At 63.1% G+C, this 19,139-nt stretch overlaps 3 protein-coding genes across 6 annotated transcripts; 2 read left to right on the top strand and 1 right to left on the bottom strand.

Annotated features, from left to right (window-relative positions):
• Window positions 1–5: 5 nt before the first annotated feature.
• On the bottom strand, window positions 6–5,647 carry LOC102099532 (myotubularin-related protein 9-like). 4 transcript variants are annotated; one of them, XM_088067531.1, is made up of 13 exons: window positions 5,618–5,647; window positions 5,341–5,420; window positions 4,740–4,932; window positions 4,496–4,555; window positions 4,231–4,339; window positions 2,976–3,101; window positions 2,726–2,899; window positions 2,029–2,246; window positions 1,797–1,952; window positions 1,563–1,704; window positions 1,260–1,480; window positions 1,007–1,158; window positions 6–887 (listed from the first exon to the last, which is right to left on the bottom strand). In XM_088067531.1, exons 3-13 carry the CDS (start codon window positions 4,919–4,921, stop codon window positions 724–726), a joined length of 1,704 nt encoding a protein of 567 aa, XP_087923657.1. In that variant the 5' UTR covers window positions 4,922–4,932; window positions 5,341–5,420; window positions 5,618–5,647; the 3' UTR covers window positions 6–723. The 4 variants fall into 4 exon arrangements, with proteins under 4 accessions (XP_087923657.1, XP_087923656.1, XP_014113910.2 ...); XM_088067530.1 differs by lacking the exon at window positions 5,618–5,647 and having other exon boundaries at window positions 5,341–5,557; XM_014258435.2 differs by lacking the exons at window positions 2,726–2,899; window positions 5,618–5,647 and having other exon boundaries at window positions 5,341–5,558.
• Window positions 5,648–6,462: 815 nt separating this feature from the next.
• FAM167B (family with sequence similarity 167 member B) lies at window positions 6,463–7,587 on the top strand. The gene is made up of 2 exons (XM_005529759.3): window positions 6,463–6,792; window positions 7,097–7,587. Exons 1-2 carry the CDS (start codon window positions 6,502–6,504, stop codon window positions 7,358–7,360), a joined length of 555 nt encoding a protein of 184 aa, XP_005529816.1. The 5' UTR covers window positions 6,463–6,501; the 3' UTR covers window positions 7,361–7,587.
• A 536-nt stretch (window positions 7,588–8,123) lies between these two features.
• LCK (LCK proto-oncogene, Src family tyrosine kinase) lies at window positions 8,124–18,746 on the top strand. The gene is given in 13 exon segments (XM_088067532.1): window positions 8,124–8,689; window positions 13,646–13,752; window positions 13,846–13,927; window positions 14,010–14,100; window positions 14,184–14,282; window positions 14,400–14,503; window positions 14,578–14,727; window positions 15,447–15,608; window positions 15,611–15,901; window positions 16,287–16,363; window positions 16,449–16,602; window positions 16,921–17,052; window positions 17,975–18,746. Coding segments are annotated over 12 exon segments (1,647 nt in total). The 5' UTR covers window positions 8,124–8,689; window positions 13,646–13,650; the 3' UTR covers window positions 18,178–18,746.
• Window positions 18,747–19,139: the final 393 nt, after the last annotated feature.

Below are 19,139 nucleotides of genomic sequence, written 5' to 3'. Positions count from 1 at the left end.
TGGAGCAGCGCTGCTCCTTCCAGGACCTCTGCCCATCCATGAACTCCTTCCCAGAGCGGCTCCACAGCCTCAGGCCCAGCCCTGAAGTGTGAAAAGGCTGGAAGTGCAGCAGCCAGGAATTGTTTCCCAGCTGCCACGCACGCGCCCGGCCCCGCTGCTTTGTTTATCTGCTGGTCTGACCCCGAGCCAGCTTTCATCATGGAACAGTTATTTCCTGCCCTAGGAGCTCCTGCTGCAGATCCTCACCCACCCACCCTCTTGTCTCTCCACAGGGTGGGTTTTTTTCTTTCCTCTTTCCTTCCTCAAAACTGGGCCCAAGGGCAGAATTCCCAGGCTGGCTCCCGGCTCGGAGCCGCTGGCACGACGCTGAGGCTGCAGCATTTGCAGTTTGGTGGGAGGGTGTTGGTTTAGTGTGTCCTGTTGGGGTTTTTTGTGTCATCTCCTGGGATTTTTGTGTGATCTCCTGCCCTTTGGCTCCAGAGCCATCTGCAGGCACTGCTGACATCCCAGTGGGAAGGAGCAGCTTCCCTATGGAAGAGTGGGACACAGGCAAGGGCTGGGAGAGAGATTTACTGCAACGAGCTCGGGCTGGGCAGCTAAAGGCTGGGAAAGGGGGTCTGTCCCCTCTGCCAGAGCTGTCCATGGGGTCTGTGTCCAGCACAGCCCTTCCCATGGGAAGATCCAGCTTATCCCAAATCCCGTGGGGACCCAGCTGGCCACGCTTCACCTTCCGTTCCGTGTCCCTGCAGTGGGGTCAGGGAAGGTCAGGCTCAGCCTTTTCCCTGCGCTCTCCTTGGTGGAGGAGTTGTTTCCCTCCACCAACCTCCGGATCTCCGCCCAGGCCTCATCCAGGTGCTGGGAAGGACGGATCCAACGAAGGAATAAACCTGGGAGAAGAAGGGGCTGGGTGTTATTTCAGCCCTGTCAGAGGGGGAAAGGCAGAGCAGCTTCCCCTGAGCCAGCCCAGCTGGGAGCCGAGGGTGGATTTTGGGAGGATCCCGCTCACCCTGCCAGAGCTGGATGCTCTGGGGCTCCACAGAGGGCCAGATCACCAGGGGGTTGTGTGAGTAGAGAGGGTTCAGGTACTTCTGCCTCTCCTCAGGCTGGTTCAGCCAGGCCCAGAGCGAGTGTGTGCTTTCCTTCACCTTACACAGGCTCCTGGGGGGGACAGGCAGGACACGTTTCAGTCCCCAGCAGGGTTTGGTGTCACCTGAGCCGTGACCAGGAGGGGTTTGGCCCTGGCTGTGCCCCACACCGACCTCTCCTTCTCGTTGTTGCACAGGAAGGTGCCGTAGGAGGAGGCGTAGGCGTTGTCGAAGAGGGTGAGGAGCAGCTGCTCCCCAAATTCCAGGGAGAAGGGGAACTGGCGGCTCAGCTGCCACACGCAGTCGAGGAAGAGGAGGAAAATCGGAGCCTCCTGCTTGCCTCGGCCGTGGGAGGAGGCGGAGCGGGCGCAGCGCAGCTGGAAGGGGTGCCCGGCCTGCGGGACCCCCAAGGGGATACGGGGTGAGGGGACCCAGCCAGGCTGGGATCCCCACCCTCCTCAAAACTGCGGCTCTCACCTGGATCCATTCCCGCTCCAGCAGCCCCTGGAACCCCTCCAGGCTGCGGCAGGACGGGTCCAGGATGAGCTGGGCCAGCGCCGTCACCAGCAGCGTCGCGTCTGTCCCCTCCGCCCCGTGCACCAGCACCTTGCAGCCCTCCCTGCCGCGGTGATTCCAGGGCTCAATCCGCGTTTTGGGCCACGCTGGGGGCTCAGGAAAAGGGAAAGGTGGGCGAGGTGCAGCCCCCCTTACCTGTCCAGGCACTGAGCAGCCAGGCAGGCCGTGCTCAGGGCGGCCTTGACGTGGCCGAGCCAGCGGCTGCTCTCCAGCCGGCCCAGCCAGCGGTCCATGCCCTGCTCAGCGCACGCCTCCACCAGCCTGATGAAGCTCTCCTGCAGCGGGCGGCCTCTGCGAGAGGGGACGGAGGTGTGGGTGGCTCGCTGAGGCTGTCCCCACGTCACACCTTCAGCACCCAAGCCCTCACCTGTCCAGGGCTCGGTGGAGCCTCCTCCACTGCGGGTACGAGGATTTGGGCTCGGTGCCGCCGCCGCTCATCCGGGCCTGCTTGGCCGCCTGCGCCGAGCGCGTGTCGATGATGAAGCCTCGCTCGCCCTCATCCAGGATTGTCCCCAAGAGCTTCTCGTCCTCGCGGCACCGCCGGCGGTTGGGCCCGGTCAGGGGCTGGCTGCTGCGGAGCAGGGCCTGGAGGAGACGGTGGGAGCAGCTGGGAATGTCCAGCCTGGAGAGGGAAGGCTCCAGGGTGACCTTAGAGAGCCTCACGGAGCCTAAAGGGGCTCCAGGAGAGCTGGAGAGAGACTTGGGATGAGAGAGATGGAAGGACAGGACACAGGGAATGGCTTCCCACTGCCAGAGGGCAGGGATGGATGGGATGTTGGGAAGGAATTCTTCCCTGTGAGGGTGGAGAGGGGCTGGAATGGAATTCCCAGAGAAGCTGTGGCTGCCCCTGGATCCCTGGCAGTGCCCAAGAGCAGACTGGACAGGGCTTGGAACAACCCGGGACAGTGGAAGTGCCAGGAGTGGAATGGGATGATCTCCAAGATCCCTTCCAAGCCAGTTCTGGGATTCTATGGAGGAGGAATCCCTCCTAGGGCACACGGGCAGCAGCACGGGGGGCTCCCAGCCCCCTTCCCCCGCGGTTCCGAGGGCCGGGCCGGACTCACGGTGCCGTTTTTGGGGTGGAAGTAGCTGAGCACGGGGAAGCGCCCGCCCTGCCGGAACGCCGCTGCCTTGGCCACGGTGTCATCGCTCACGGCCGCCGGCACCATCACGGCGGGAGGGTACGAGGGGCAGGCGCTGAAGTCCCGGTTCACCGTGCTCAGCCGCCACTGGCTCGTCTGGGGGACAGGCGACATCAGCGGCCAGCCCGGCACGGCGCGGGGAAGGCAGCGGGTCCCTCCCGGCCGGGCTCACCTGCGAGGCGACCTGCTGGAAGTATCGCTCGAGGGGGGACTGGTGCCAGCCCTGCTGGAGCCGCAGGCCCGGGGGGCGATAGAAGAACGGGTACATCATCATCACCGAGTCCACCGAGGAGAGCGCCTGCGGCGGGGACACGGCCGGAGCTGCTCAGGGACACTGCAGCGGAGCGCTGGCGATGTCCCTGTGTCCCAGCCCCGAGTGCCATCCCCGAGTGCCAGCCCCGAGTGCCATCCCCGAGTGCCAGCCCCGAGTGCCTGCCCCGAGTGCCATCCCCGTGTCCCCAGCCCCGTGCCCCAGCCCCGTGTGCCATCCCCGAGTGCCATCCCCGTATCCCCATCCCCATGTCCCAGCCCCATGTCCCCATCCCCGTGTCCCAGCCCCGTGTCCCATCCCCGTGTCCCTGCCCCGAGTGCCATCCCCGTGTCCCAGCCCCGAGTGCCATCCCCGTGTCCCAGCCCCATGTCCCCATCCCCGTGTCCCAGCCCCGTGTCCCAGCCCCATGTCCCCATCCCCGTGTCCCAGCCCCGTGTCCCAGCCCCGTGTCACCATCCCCATGTCACCATCCCCGCCCTGACAGCGATGGTGTCACCATCCCCGTGTCCCCACCATGTCACCATGCCCGTGTCACCATCCCCATGTCACCATCCCTGTGTCACCATCCCCGTGTCACCATCCCCGTGTCCCCAGCCCCATGTCCCCATCCCCGTGTCCCAGCCCCGTGTCCCAGCCCCGTGTCCCAGCCCCATGTCCCCATCCCCGTGTCCCAGCCCCGTGTCCCAGCCCCGTGTCCCCATCCCCATGTCCCCATCCCCGTGTCCCAGCCCCGTGTCCCCATCCCCGTGTCCCCATCCCCGTGTCCCAGCCCCGTGTCCCAGCCCCATGTCCCCATCCCCGTGTGCCAGCCCCGTGTCCCCAGCCCCATGTCCCCATCCCCGTGTGCCAGCCCCGTGTCCCAGCCCCGTGTCCCAGCCCCATGTCCCCATCCCCGTGTCCCATCCCCGTGTCCCAGCCCCGTGTCCCATCCCCGTGTCCCCATCCCCGTGTCCCATCCCCGTGTCCCATCCCCGTGTCCCAGCCCCATGTCCCCATCCCCGTGTCCCATCCCCGTGTCCCCAGCCCCATGTCCCCATCCCCGTGTGCCAGCCCCGTGTCCCTGCCCCGCCGGATCTGTGTGTTTACCCAGCTGATGCCAGGCCCAGAGCAAACACCGCAGCGCTTTCCAACCCTTTGCTCGCCGGCCGGGGCTCACCTCGATGGAGCTGGCGATGTTCAGACACTCCTCCATGCCCGGGATCTCCAGCTGCAGCACCTTCAGGTCCTTGCAGCGCAGCGTGATGGTGCCGGAGGAGCCGGAGACCCTGCGGGAGGGGGGTCAGGGCTGGGGGACACACGGGGACACACACACAGCACCGAGCTGCCCTCTCCCCCCGCGGCTGTGCCGGACTTGAGGCTCTCGTGTGGGATGGGCCACGGTGGGTGGGTGGCAGAGGCAAGAGAGCCAAAAAAATCCAAACCTGGTGTCCCGCAGGGAGCCGCCGGTCCGGGGGGGCTGGTACCAGCCTAAATTGTGCACTCTGAGGAGGAGAGGAGGGCAATGCCCGCTGCTGCCCAGCGCGGGCCGGGAGGAAGAGGAAGGCCGGGGCTGGGCGCGGCAGCGCGGTGCCCCTGGGGTGCCCCCCGGGACAGGGAGCGGGGGAATCCTCCAGCTCGGGCAGGGGTGACACGGCTGGCGGGGACAACCCTTGGGGACAGCCCCACCTTTTCTCCACGGCGTCCACGTTGCGGATGAGCAGCCAGAGCTCCAGGTCGCCGCGGGGGCTGGAGGAGAGCAGCAGGTGGTGGCTGGTGATGCACAGGGTGCCCCTGACCGCCGGCAGCCCCGGTCGCGACAGCAGCACGTTCTCCACTGTCGCCGTCTTGATCAGCTCCGAGAACTCCATGGGCGCTGCCTCTGCCCGGCGCAGGGGAGGGAGGAGAGGGAGAAAGGGGAAATCCTGCAGCTCTCGGCCCGCCTGGAAACCCCTTCCCTGCGAGTCACGCGGGGCCCTGCGGGCTGTCCCCCCCTCCCCGTGTTGACATTGTCACCTCCAGCACGCGGGAGCGCGACATTCCCTCCACCAGCGGGGAAACTGAGGCACGGGGGGCTGAGCTGGCTGGAGGGGATTTTTTTGGGGGCAATGGAATTGCAGGGAGCGGCTCCCGGTCCTTCCCTGCCGCCTTGGGGCTGTACCCCGCTACCTGCCCCGACACGAGCGGGCTGCTCTGCTGTCCCCAAAGCCACACCAGGGGCTGGGGACGGCGCAGGAGGAGGAGGGCGGGAGGGTGGCGGTGCTCCTGCCCCCGCCACCTCTCTGCTTACCTGCTCGGGCTGGGTGCCAGGTGGGGACCGCGGGGGACAAGCGGGGTGCAAGCAGGGGACCTCCGAGAGCCGAAGGGGACCTGCTGGCCATAAGGAGAGGACTTTTGGGGTGCCAGCAGGGGACCTTGGGGCACAAGGAAGAGTTTCAGGGTGCAAGGAAGGGATTGGGGGGGCACTGGGAGTCCGGGGGTGCAAGGAGGGGACCCCGGGGTGGCAGCGGAGGAGTCGGGGGTGCGAGGGCGGGGATCGAGGGGTGCGGGAGGGGGAGTTCGGGGACCTCGGGGTGGAAGCGGGGAGGCGGCGGCGATGTCCCCGCACAGCCCGGCCCGGCTGGCGGATGTCGGGTTTAAGGTGGCCCGGTCCGGGGGGACGCGGCGATTCCCGGGGCTGGGGCTGGGGGTGGGAGGGTCACTGAGTGCGGCGCGACAGCGAGGGGACACGGGGGGACCGTGGGAAGGGACACGAGAGGGGACAGCGGGAGCCGGGAGCAGCGCAGGGGGAGCACGCGGAGAATTTGGGGGCTACTCTGGGAGAGCTGGGGGGGACAGGAATGGGCACCCACGGGGCAGGTGAGAGCCGGGGGACGCGGGTGAGACCCCTGAGCCTCCTCCGCTGCCTCCGGGCCCCTCCGGGCAAGGAGGAGGTGGCACAGGACAGATCCAGACGCGGTTCCACCTTAAGGTCCCGTCCGGGTGCGGGACCCCGGCTGCCCCCGGTGGGCATCCCCCGTTTCTTTTTCCTTCCTTGAGCTTTTTCGGACCCCGCCAAGGGGCCGGGGAGCGGCTGAGCCCGGGGATAAATCATTCCCGCTCCTCCGTGCCCAGTGAAGGCTCCGTCCGGGAACGAGGAGTTTCCTCCCGGGCGGAGACAATGATGTTAAAAAAGAAAAGGAAAAAAACAAAACAAAACAAAACCAAAAAAACCCAAAAAAACCCCAAACACAACAAGCCAAAAAAACTCCTTTGCACTCCTCTGGATAAGGAAATTCCTGCCCATCGGACTTGTCCTCGAGGGGTGGATAAATAGCCGGGAGCCGGCTGCAGCTGGGGCAGGGAGTGGGTGGGTGGTCGTGCTCAGGGTGGGGGCTTCATTTCCCCGGGGGAAGTGTTGAGGGAGCGGAGATCTTCGGGGCGTCTTGGGGGGGCTCTGTTTTGTCCCACCATGGCCTTCAGCCAGCTGAAATTCAAGGAATTGGGCGAGGAGGAGCCCACCTGGGAGGAGGAGAACCTGGACAGCGTGAAGGCGCTGACGGCCAAGCTGAAGCTGCAGACCCGCAGACCCTCGTACCTGGAGTGGGAAGCTCGGGTGAGGGGGCAGCGCTGGGGGGCTCGGACCCCCGGGGGCAGCCGGGGGACAGAGCAGAGCCCCGGGCAGCCCAAGGAGCAGCAGGATGGTGGCGTTTGTGGCTTTGCCACCATGGAGGAGGCTCTGGAGTGGCTCAGGATGGAGCTGGTGAGTAGGACGGGAACCAGGACCGGGATGGGGTCACCGTGCCCGAGCTGACCGGACACGGCAAGGTCAGGGCGCTCCTCTGTCCTCCTTGCTGGTTGTACACGGGTTTTTCCAAGATTTTTCGTGGCTCCGCGGTGCCCCAGCCCTGCCCCTGACCCCACACAGCAGCGGCGGGGGTCGTGGCCTTGTCACCCCCTCCTGCCGCTCTGGGGGTGGCACAGACGGCACAAGCCGAGCTGTCCCCGCGCTGTGACCGTGCCCTGGCAGCCGATCCCGCTCCATCCCCGTTCCCTCCTGCCCCCAGAGGGAGATGCAGGCTCTGGACCAGCGGCTGGCGCAGCAGCTGATGCGGCTGCGGGCGCGGCTGCACCGGCTGAAGGTGGAGCAGGCCTGCCACCAGCACAAGGAGATGCTGGACGACGCCACCTTCGGCCTCGAGGGCTGCGAGGAAGACTCGGATCTGCTCTGCACCATCCCCCCCAAGGCCGCCTTCCTGCTCTCCACACCGCTCAAGCACATCGGCGTCACCCGCATGAACATCAACTCCCGGCGCTTCTCCCTCTGCTGAGCCGCCCCCGGAGGCTGCGGGGGAGCCTCGAGGGAGTTTTGGGGCTCAAAGATCCCTCCCCAAATCTCTCAGCACTCGGGGCGATGCCACGGCTGGCACGGGAATGTCACCATCCCCAGGGGACATCGGGCGTTTTGGGGCCTGGCCCTGAGGGCGGTGGGGTCAAGCCCGGTTGGAAATGTGGGGAGCGGCTCTTTGAGGAGGAATAAAAGGAGGTGAGGGTGCGAGCTGATGGTTTTTCCTTCCAGAAAAACCAGTTCCAGATGTGGCTCCTGGACTTTTTTTGGGAGGGTGACAGCTCCAGGTGCCACTCGGGGATGTGACTTTGACAGAAGCCTGTGCACAAGCAGTGCCAGGGAAGCTGTGGGGTGAGCCAGGGATCATTTTTGGGGCTGTTTCTCCTTCCCAGGACGCGAGGAGATCCCGAATGTGCCCCTCAAGCTGCCACAGCCCCCCCCTCCCGACACCTCTGGGCTTCCTGCCTGTGCCTGTGGCTTCTCACTCTATCAAAAAAGCCAACACAATGCTGCTGGGGCTGCTCTGAGCTCTCCAAAGCAGCGCTGGCAGGGGCAGGACGTGTCCCCTGTGTCCCCTCAGCTCCAGCCCTTGTCCCCGCGGCGGTGGCACGGCGGTGCCAGCCGTGCTGGAGCTGCAGGATGTGTCCCACAGGGGACCTTGGGGCACAGGGAGGAGGCTGAGGGTGCACGGAGGGTGCCCGGGGTGCCAGCGGGGATTTGGGGGTACGAGAGGGAGAGCTCGGCACGGAGCAGGGCACTGCCAGGGCAGGGGACCCAGGGGTGCTGGCAGCAGGTGACAACGCCCAGCCCATCTGAGGGTCTCAGCATCCCCTCGCCATGGGGGGACCCGGGGATGGCAGGAAGCCATCAGGGTTTGTCACTCGCTCTTGCGGTCGGGAGCGAGCTGCGAACGGGCTCCTCTTGAGTTTGCTCATGAGGCAGGAAACCGGGGCAAGGCGGGGAGAGCAGCAGCGGGCGGCAGCGCAGCCGGGCTCGGGGGGCTCCTCTGTGCACCCCAAAAGGTCCCACCCGGGTTCGGGGGGCTCCTCACCGCACCCCACAGGATCCCACCCGGGTTCGGGGGGCTCCTCTCCGCACCCCACAGGATCCCACCCGGGTTCGGGGGGCTCCTCTCCGCACCCCAAAAGGTCCCACCCGAACTAGGGGGGGCTCCTCTCCGCACCCCAAAAGGTCGCACCCGAGCTCGGGGGGCTCCTCTGTGCACCCCACGGCTCCCGGGGGATGGAGAGGACGTGATCCCAGCAGGACATGGGACTCTGAGAGCGGCCGGTGCTCACCTCGCTGCCAACAGGTGAGAGCCGGGGGAAGGGGTCTGCGGGTCCAGCTGGGATTTTGGGGAGCAGCTGGGGGGGCTGGGGGGTGAGCTGAGCTCTCCCAGTGCCCCTCGCAGGGGTGGAAATGCGCGTTCGGGCTCGTTCTTGGCGGGTTGAGAGCCCGGGTGGGGATGGGGGAGAGTCAGGCTGGGCCCTCCATCCCTCTGGGGCCTCCCAGGTGGGGGAAAGGCGCTGTCCCAATGTCCCCTCCCCGCCTGGGGGTCCTGCCAGGGGTGCCAGCTCTCCCCAGCCCCCATTTCCAGCACAACGCAGGAGTTTTGGCCCCAGGGCTGTGGCAGCAGCTGGGTGCCGGTCCCTCAGGGTTGCTGCCCAGTTTGGGGGGTTCAGGCGCTCAGAAATTCCCATTTTTGGTGCTGGCTCAGCGCAAACACCTCCCTGCTGCAGTGGCAGCCTTGGGGACACGGTCCCTGGTGTCCCTGCCAGGCTGTGGCCGTGCAGAGGGCTCACAGCTGGCTCACAGCTGGCTCAAGGACACACAGGTGACCCTGGCAGAGCACCAGGCGCGGGGTCAGCCCAGATTTCATTTCAGATTTGATTTTCCTCACGCCTGCCCACACTGGTGGTGTGTTGGTGATGTGTTTGTTGGTGACAAACCAACAGGACCCGGCCAGGGCCACGTGGGCGGAAGGGACAGCACAGGACAGGGAGCCAGGGGGGTCCAAACCCAGAGGGAGGGAAAAAAAAACCCAACAGGGAGAGGGGGACACACCTGGCGAGGACACCAGTGCACACCTGAACACGCTCACACTCCACACCCCTCCCTGCCAGGCCCCTTTGCACAAAGAAATTCGGTTGCACAGATGCAGCCACCACAAAAATAAAACCCGACTTCAAACGTCCCCTTTTTTTTTCCCTCCTGCGTGGCCCTGGCGCAGGTGGAACTGCTGCTGCTCGGTGGAAATTACGCTGTGGCTTGGGGCTGAAAGAAAAAAAAGGCACAATAGCAGCACCTCCCTCTCACCCCGGGAGGAAAAAACAGCTCCCGGCACCTCTCGCCTCTGCTGGAGGTGTTTGAAGAGCTCCTCCATGGGGTCAGGGATGGATTTGGGATTTCTCAGCTGTCCCTTTGCTCTGGCCAATGAATGTGGACACATAAAAGCTTGGCTTGAGCTGGGTCCTGCTTAGAAAGGCCCTGAAAATGTTGATGAATTTTGGATTTTTTACTCTCCTGCCTACCAGCCGAAAGGTCTTGATGGTGCTGGTAATTACAAGGAAAGAGTCAGCAAAAGAAAATCTGTGTTTGAATGCTGTCACCCTTCCTGCAGTGTGGCCAAACCCCTTTCTGGGTGCCAAAAGGTGTCCCCAAATGGGTGTCACCAGGAGCTGAAGGCACCAGGGTGAGTTTTGAGTCCCCACAGCAGCGTTGCAGGGCATGGGGACCTCACTCCTGAGCGTCCTCCTGGCCAAAATCACCCGTCACCTGCTCCTCTGGCCACTGTGGGGACAGTCCTGGTGTCCCTGCCACCTCTGGACCTGAGGGAGGTGGCTCCTGGTCTAGAGAATCAAACCTGGAAGAGCAGGCTGGGGGGCTTGGACTGGCACTGGGAGCTGGCAGCACCCTGGAGACCCCAAACCCTCTCTGGGGACCCCAAACCCTCCCTGGGGACTCCAAACTCTCCCTGAAGACCCCAAACCCTCCCTGGAGACCCCAAATCCTCCCTGGGGACTCCAAACCCTCCCTGGAGACCCCAAATCCTCCCTGGAGACCCCAAACCCTCCTTGGAGACCCCAAACCCTCCCTGGGGACCCCAAACCCTCCTTGGAGACCCCAAACCCTCCTTGGAGACCCCAAACCCTCCTTGGAGACCCCAAATCCTCCCTGGGGACCCCAAACCCTCCCTGGAGATCCCAAATCCTCCCTGGAGATCCCAAATCCTCCTGGAGACCCCAAACCCTCCCTGGGGACTCCAAACTCTCCTTGGAGATCCCAAACCCTCCCTGGAGATCCCAAACCCTCCCTGGAGATCCCAAATCCTCCCTGGAGACCCCAAACCCTCCTTGGAGACCCCAAACCCTCCCTGGGGACCCCAAACCCTCCTTGGAGACCCCAAACCCTCCTTGGAGACCCCAAACCCTCTCTGGGGACCCCAAATCCTCCCTGGGGACCCCAAACCCTCCCTGGAGATCCCAAACCCTCCTTGGAGACCCCAAACCCTCCCTGGGGACTCCAAACTCTCCCTGAAGACCCCAAACCCTCCCTGGAGACCCCAAATCCTCCCTGGAGACCCCAAACCCTCCCTGGGGACTCCAAACTCTCCCTGAAGACCCCAAACCCTCCCTGGAGATCCCAAATCCTCCCTGGAGACCCCAAATCCTCCCTGGAGACCCCAAACCCTCCCTGGGGACCCCAAACCCTCCCTGGGGACCCCAAACTCTCCCTGAAGACCCCAAACCCTCCCTGGAGACCCCAAATCCTCCCTGGAGACCCCAAATCTTCCCTGGGGACCCCAAACCCTCCCTGGAGATCCCAAATCCTCCCTGGAGACCCCAAACCCTCCTTGGAGACCCCAAACCCTCCCTGGGGACCCCAAACCCTCCTTGGAGACCCCAAACCCTCCTTGGAGACCCCAAACCCTCTCTGGGGACCCCAAATCCTCCCTGGAGACCCCAAACCCTCCCTGGGGACCCCAAACCCTCCTTGGAGACCCCAAACCCTCCCTGGGGACTCCAAACTCTCCCTGAAGACCCCAAATCCTCCCTGGAGACCCCAAATCCTCCCTGGAGACCCCAAACCCTCCCTGGGGACCCCAAACCCTCCCTGGGGACTCCAAACCCTCCTTGGAGATCCCAAACCCTCCCTGGGGACCCCAACCCACCCTGGGGACCCCAAACCCTCCTTGGAAACCCCAAACCCCCCTTAGAGACCCCAAACCCTCCCTGGAAACCCCAAACCCTCCCTAAAGATGCCCTGCAAGGCTCAAACGAAGCCCCCGCTGCTGTGTCCCCTTGGCACGGTAGGAAAAGCTGGATTTTGGAGCATGCTGGTGAAAACCCAGGCTCCCAGACAGGAAAACAAGGAAAAAAACCAACACCAGCATCCCAGGAAAGCATCTCCCAGCCCAGCTGGGCTTTGGGCACTGGAGCTTGGCCTGGCTGCCACATCAGAGCTGGCACAGCGAGGTTTGGCAGTGGGGGTGACACCTGGGCTGCCTCACGGTGACAAAACCCCCCCGAGCCCTGAGGAAACCACACCTGGGCCCCTAAAGAGCCGCTGGGGCTGAGCCTGGGGAGGAGGGAGATGAATTCCGGCCCCGTGGGCACGGGGGATTCTGCGGAAGAGCTTTTTCTGCAGCCCACGCGCTGCTCCCGTGTTTGTGCCACGCTCAGCGTTCTCAGGAGAGACAGAGGTGACAGAGCTCTGCCCTCCATGGTGACAGGGACACCAGTGTGACCCTGGCTGGGTTTTGGGGGCCCTGGGTGTTGCAGGGACGGGGGTTTAGGAACATCCCTGATGCAGCAGAACGGGGGCTGAACGTCGGGAGAGGATGGGAATTTGTAGGGAGAGGAATTTGGAAGTGCCCACATCCAGCTGTGAGCCCAGGAGCTGATTTTAGGATCGGGGAGAGCTTTCCCAGCCAAAAGCTCGTTAAAGCCGAGCTGCAGGAGTTTATTAATTGCTGATATTAATGATGAGGTTGTTATCTGCAGGGAGAGCAGAGGGATCAGCCCCAGAGCTGCACGGTGGGAGGAGCTGGCACCACGCACAGCGCCGGGGACACAGGAGCCTCAAGCTGGGGACTAATTGACTTCAGTGGTTTTAATTAATGAAGGCAGGATAAACAAGGAGAAAATGACAGCTGGTGACAGCCAGGGAATGTCCCCAGTTCAGCTGAGGAGCTGGGATGGGCCAGGTGGTGTGGGAAGGTGGATGATGGATGGATGATGGATGATGGATGGATGATGGATGATGGATGATGGATGGATGATGGATGGATGGATGGATGGATGGATGATGGATGGATGATGGATGGATGATGGATGGATGATGGATGGATGATGGATGGATGATGGATGATGGATGGATGGATGGATGATGGATGATGGATGATGGATGGATGGATGGATGATGGATGGATGGATGGATGGATGGATGGATGATGGATGGATGGATGGATGATGGATGGATGATGGATGGATGATGGATGGATGGATGGATGATGGATGATGGATGGATGATGGATGGATGATGGATGATGGATGGATGGATGATGGATGATGGATGGATGGATGGATGGATGGATGGATGATGGATGATGGATGGATGGATGATGGATGGATGGATGATGGATGGATGGATGATGGATGGATGGATGGATGATGGATGGATGGATGGATGGATGGATGATGGATGATGGATGGATGGATGGATGATGGATGGATGGATGATGGATGGATGGATGGATGATGGATGGATGGATGGATGATGGATGATGGATGGATGGATGGATGGATGGATGATGGATGGATGATGGATGGATGGATGATGGATGGATGATGGATGGATGATGGATGGATGATGGATGGATGGATGGATGGATAGATGATGGATGGATGGATGGATGGATGGATGATGGATGGATGGTGGATAGATGATGGATGATGGATGGATGGATGGATGATGGATGGATGGATGGATGGATGGATGGATGATGGATGATGGATGATGGATGGATGGATGGATGATGGATGGATGATGGATGGATGGATGATGGATGATGGATGGATGGATGATGGATGATGGATGGATGGATGATGGATGGATGATGGATAGATGATGGATGATGGATGGATGGATGATGGATGGATGATGGATGGATGGACGGATGGATGGAGGGATGGGGATGTGCTGGAGCAGAAGGAGAGGCAGGGATGGGGGTGCCCAAGGCTCCCTGTGTCCCCTCTGTCCCCCACAGCCACCATGGGCTGCTGCTGCAGCTCAGACTATGATGAGGACTGGATTGAGAACATCGACATTTGCGAGCACTGCAATTACCCCATCGAGCCTGACAGCAAGCGCCAGGTGAGGAGGAGGTGACAGACCCCAGTCCTGGTGGCCAAACACCCCCAGAGGTGGCCAAATCCCACAGGCTCATGGGTTCCTGTCCCCTGGCAGAGGCTGACCCGCAACGGCTCCGAGGTTCGAGACCCTCTGGTGTCCTACGAGCCCTCGTCACCTCCATGCTCCCCCATGCAAGGTGAGGCCCAGCTGTGGCGTGGGGTGGCTGTGACACCCCCAAACCGGTCACTGCCACCCTGTCCCTCCGCCTGTCCCCCCAGATAAGCTGGTGGTGGCCCTGTATGACTACGAGCCCAAGCACGACGGGGACCTGGGGCTGAGGAAGGGGGAGAGGCTCCGTGTCCTGGAAGAGTGAGCGAATTCCAGTGGTGTCCCAGCAGCCCCGGGGGTCTGGGCAGGGTCTGAGGGGGTCTCACTGCGCTGTGTCCTTGCAGGAACGGGGAGTGGTGGAAGGCGCAGTCGCTCACCACGGGCCAGGAGGGGCTGATCCCCCACAACTTCGTGGCCTTGGTGAACAGCCTGGAGCCCGAGCCGTGAGTAGGGAGCAGCCGTGTCCCGGTGGGATCCCAGATCTGGGAAGGAGCCCAGAGCATCCCACAAAACCCCAAAGGCCGGGTCCCCCCAGGCCTGACCCCACCCCGTGTCCCCAGGTGGTTCTTCAAGAACATGAGCCGCAAGGACGCCGAGCGGCAGCTCCTGGCCTCGGGAAACACCCACGGCTCCTTCCTCATCCGGGAGAGCGAGACCTCCAAAGGTGCCGCCCGCAGCTCCCTCGGGCTCTGGGGGCGCAGCAGGGGCCGGGGGTCCCACGGGTGTCCCTGTCCCCAGGCTCGTACTCGCTGTCCGTGCGGGACCTGGACGAGAGCCAGGGAGAGACGGTGAAGCACTACAAGATCCGGAACCTGGACAGCGGCGGCTTCTACATCTCCCCCCGCGCGCCCTTCGGCAGCCTCAGGGAGCTGGTGCAGCACTACACACGTGCGGGAATGGGATGGCAATGGGGCAGGAATGGGGCGGGAATGGGGCGGGATGGGACGGGATGGGATGAGATCCACGGGATGGGATCCACGGGATGGGATGGGATCCACGGGATGGGATGGGATGGGATGGGATGGGATGGGATGGGATGGGATGGGATGGGATCCATGGGATGGGATGGGATGGGATGGGATCCATGGGATGGGATGGGATGGGATGGGATGGGATCCATGGGATGGGATGGGATGGGATGGGATGGGATGGGATGGGATGGGATGGGATGGGATGGGATGGGATCCATGGGATGGGATGGGATGGGATGGGATGGGATGGGATGGGGCAGGGTGTCACAGGACAAGATGAAATGGGAATGGGGCAGAATCGGATGGGGTGAGGCTGGATGGGATGGGATAGGAATGTGGCAGGCTGGAATGGGAGTGGGATGGGACATGATTGAATGGGACGGGATAAGGACAGGATGCAATGGGGCAGGACAATATGGGACAAGATGAAACGGAAATGGGAGAGAATTGGATGGGGTGGAACAGGACGGGATGGGAACAGGAAAGAATGAATGGGATGGGACGGGACGGGACAGGACGGGACGGGATGGGATGGGATGGGACGGGATGGGACAGGGATGCTCCCAGTGTCCCAGCCAAGCCACGGCTCGTGCTGGGTGCCCCACACTGGCCCAGCTCTGCCTCCCCCTGGCCCAGGCAGCTCTGACGGGCTCTGCTGCCGCCTGGGCAAGCCCTGCCGGACGCAGAAGCCGCAGAAGCCGTGGTGGCAGGACGAGTGGGAGGTGCCGCGGGAGTCGCTGAAGCTGGTGGAGAAGCTGGGAGCGGGGCAGTTCGGAGAGGTCTGGATGGGTGAGTCAGGGCGAACCCGGGGCTCCAGAGCGAGCAGCAGGATCCTCCAGCCGCCCTCCTTGGCACTGCTGCTGTCACCTGCCCGGTGTCCGGATCCTGTTTTTCCCTGTTTTTCCCCCAAGGTTTCTACAACGGGCACACGAAGGTGGCAGTGAAGAGCCTGAAGGCTGGCAGCATGTCCCCCAGCGCCTTCCTGGCCGAGGCCAACCTGATGAAGAAGCTGCAGCACCCGCGGCTGGTGCGGCTCTACGCCGTGGTCACCAAGGAGCCCATCTACATCATCACCGAGTTCATGGAGAAGGGTGAGGCCACCCCGCACGGCTCCAGGGGCTGGCACATCCCTGTGGATGGGCCCACAGAGCTCTGGAATTTTAAGGCTGGAAAAGATCTTCAGGAAAGAGTCCAAGCTGTGGAAAATCCCCACCTAAAATGGCCCAGAGCGCTGAGCTGGTCATTCCTTAACCCCCTCCAAGGATGTGACTCCCCAAAACCAGTAAAAATGAGATTGGCAATGAGGAAATGTGTTAAATTTAGAGATTCCTTTGCCTCCAGCCTTTTGTTCTCTCCCACCTCCATTAGGGACATTCTCTGTTCTCCTGCCCACATTCCCAGAGTATTTTTTGGGGAGACAATGCCCTTGTGACCCCCAGGGCCCCCAGGAGCTGAGAATTGCTGCTTTCATCACAGGCAGCCTCGTGGATTTCCTCAAGACCTCGGAAGGAGTCAAGCTCAGCACCAACAAACTGCTGGACATGGCAGCGCAGGTGAGGGGGGAGCAGGAAAATGGGGATGGAACTGGGAGGGCTGGAGCTGTTAATTAACGATTAATTAATTCGTTAATAATAACAGATTGCTGAAGGCATGGCCTTCATCGAGGCCAAGAATTACATCCACAGGGACCTGAGGGCCGCCAACATCCTCGTCTCGGACACTTTGTGCTGTAAAATCGCCGATTTTGGGCTGGCCCGGCTCATCGAGGATAACGAGTACACGGCTCGGGAGGGTGAGTCCAGCCCAGCCCGGGGGTGACAGAGCTTGGGGACACCGGGAAAGGGACCCCAGGCAGCCTGGGTCTCTGGGGAGCTGCAGGAGAGGGGAGCAGGGCGTGCAAGGATGTTTTTCCCCTTTTCCATCTCTCTCCCCGCAGCTGCAGGGGGATGTGGGGCTCCAGCTTTGGGGTCAGGGGGCTCAGCCACCAAACCCAGCTCGTCCCCAAGCAGCGACAGAGCCTGCCTGGGGTTTTTCACATCGGATTAAACCCAGCGGGCTGATTCCAGCTCAGCCAGGGCGCTTTATCCCCTCCCCTCCCGCTGCTTTCCAGGGGCTAAATTCCCGATTAAGTGGACAGCACCCGAGGCCATCAACTACGGGACGTTCACCATCAAGTCGGACGTGTGGTCCTTCGGGATCCTGCTCACCGAGATCGTCACCTACGGCCGGATCCCGTATCCAGGTCAGGATTTTCGGGCAGCTGCGGGGCTGGCACGCCCACGAGTGTGTGTGCATGCAGTGCTGCACGCACGCTGCTGCCAGCCTGGCTCCCTGCCCTCCATCCCTGCCCCGCGTGGCTGCACCGGGCACGGTCCCCAAACCACCTGGGGAGGGGTTGAAGGAGGTGGGAGGGGATGGGAGACCCCCCCCCCCGTGGGTTTGGGAAGGTGGGGTGGTACCTGGGAGCCAAACTGGGTCCTGGGGGTTGTCCTTGGCAAGGGTGGCCAAACCCTGGGGTGGTCCCTGTGACCCAAACTGGGTCCTGGGGGTTGTCCTTGGCAAGGGTGGCCAAACCCTGGGGTGGTCCCTGTGACCCAAACTGGGTCTTGGGCATTGTCCTAGCAGAGATCAAGCCTAGGGTGGTCCCTGCCAGGTGGGGGTGGCACAGATTGGGTGCCACGGGGGTTGTCCTGGTAAGAGTGACCAACCCCAGGGTGGTCTCTGTGACATTGGGGTGACCCCAGCTGAGTCCTGGGCATTGTCCTGGCAGAAATCACCAACTCTAGGCTGGTCCCTAAAACCTGGGGGTGACCCAAATTGAGTCCTCTGCATTGTCCTGGCAGGAATGACCAACTCCAAGGTGGCACCAGTGGCATGGGAGTGACCCAAATTGGGTCCTGGCAGGGGTGACTGGTCCCTAAAACCTGGGGATGACGCAAACTGAGTCCTGGGCACTGTCCTGGCAGGGGTGACCAACCCTGGGGTGATTCCCATGACCCAAACTGAGTCCTGGGTGTTGTCCTGGCAGGGGTGACCAACCCTGGGGTGGTTCCCATGACCCAAACTGAGTCCTGGGCACTGTCCTGGAAGGGGTGACCAGCCTCAGGGTGACACCCACACCTGTGGGGTGACCCAAACCGAGCCCCCAACGTGTTGCCCTCCAGGGATGACCAACCCCGAGGTGATCCAGAACCTGGAGCGCGGGTACCGGATGCCGCAGCCGGACAACTGCCCCGCGGAGCTGTACGAGCTGATGAGGCAGTGCTGGAAGGAGAGCCCCGAGGAGCGTCCCACCTTCGAGTTCATGAAGAGCGTGCTGGAGGATTTCTTCACCGCCACCGAGGGCCAGTACCAGCAGCAGCCCTGAGGGCCTGGCAGCTGGGACAGCCCCGCTTTGGGGTGCTGGAGGTGCCCCACGTCCCCACAGACCCCATGGACATCACCCCGGGGTGAACTCTGCCTGGGAAGATTTGAAGCGCTCCAGAGCTTGGGAGCAGCAGATTTCACCCCTTCAGGAGGGGATGGACGGCCAAAGCAGACCCCCAGAAGCTGGGGGATGGCACAGGGGGCTCTGCTGGTGGCCAGAGGGTGCCCACCCTGCTGTCCCTGCGTTTTCCAGGGGGCACATCCAGGCTCCAGCCCCTCAGGAGCTGCCCAGGGGTCGCCTCACCCGGCTCTGGCCGTGCCCCCTTCACCCCCGGTGATGGCAGGAGCCCCCCAGCAGCACTGGCCACTGCACCCCTCGGCTGTGGGACGCTCCTTCTCCCCCTCGGCGTTTGCAGGACCTGTCCCACACCAATTTTGGGGAAATAAAGGCCTTTTCAGCGGCGGGGACCTCGCAGGGCCAGGCTGCCATGGGATGGGGTACGCGGGGTGATGTCCGCGGCAGATGGACCCCACTGGGCGCTACCCACGGGAGATGGACCCCACTCGCACCGAGCCACCCCGGGGCGCTCCCGGGACCCCCTCACCCCACCCCAGCCCTCTGAGACCCCCCCGGGCCCTCTCTCGCCCACCCACATGGGTCAGCCCAGCCCTGGGTCAGCCTCCCCCTCCCCCGGGATGGTTCAGCCCTACCTGCCCCCCCCCAAGGAATGGTTCCTCCCTGCCCACCTGGACCCTCTCCTCTTTTGCCCCCTCCCAGAGATGGTACAACCTCCCCCCCCCCGCCCCCCGCCGCAGTAGTACAGTCCAGGCGCCCCCTATTGCTCAGCCTAACCTGCTAGGTGCCGCTGCGGCTTGCGATTGGTCAAAGGGCGGGAGGGGGCGGAACAGAGATCTGTGATTGGACGGAACTGCGCGGGAGGCGGGGCCGCGGGCCCGGGGCGG

This window comes from Pseudopodoces humilis, chromosome 27, assembly GCF_049639895.1.
Source record: "Pseudopodoces humilis isolate 2021_Gansu_Grassland_sample_001 chromosome 27, ASM4963989v1, whole genome shotgun sequence".
In the NCBI taxonomy this organism is placed as follows: domain Eukaryota; kingdom Metazoa; phylum Chordata; class Aves; order Passeriformes; family Paridae; genus Pseudopodoces; species Pseudopodoces humilis.
The sequence above is the reverse complement of the archived record's forward strand: the minus strand, read 5'-3'. Positions and strand labels throughout refer to the sequence as shown.

Bases quoted from the DNA above. Each gene is read 5' to 3' on its own strand.
- FAM167B (XM_005529759.3), top strand. From the start codon at position 6,502: ATGGCCTTCAGCCAGCTGAAATTCAAGGAATTGGGCGAGGAGGAGCCC. The intron at 6,793-7,096 runs GTGAGTAGGACG...TCCTGCCCCCAG, and splicing joins AGTGGCTCAGGATGGAGCTG to AGGGAGATGCAGGCTCTGGA.
- LOC102099532 (XM_088067530.1), bottom strand. From the start codon at position 5,431: ATGGCCAGCAGGTCCCCTTCGGCTCTCGGAGGTCCCCTGCTTGCACCC. The intron at 1,481-1,562 runs GTGAGAGCCGCA...GGGGTCCCGCAG, and splicing joins TGGAGCGGGAATGGATCCAG to GCCGGGCACCCCTTCCAGCT. The intron at 1,159-1,259 runs GTCGGTGTGGGG...TGTCCCCCCCAG, and splicing joins TGCAACAACGAGAAGGAGAG to GAGCCTGTGTAAGGTGAAGG.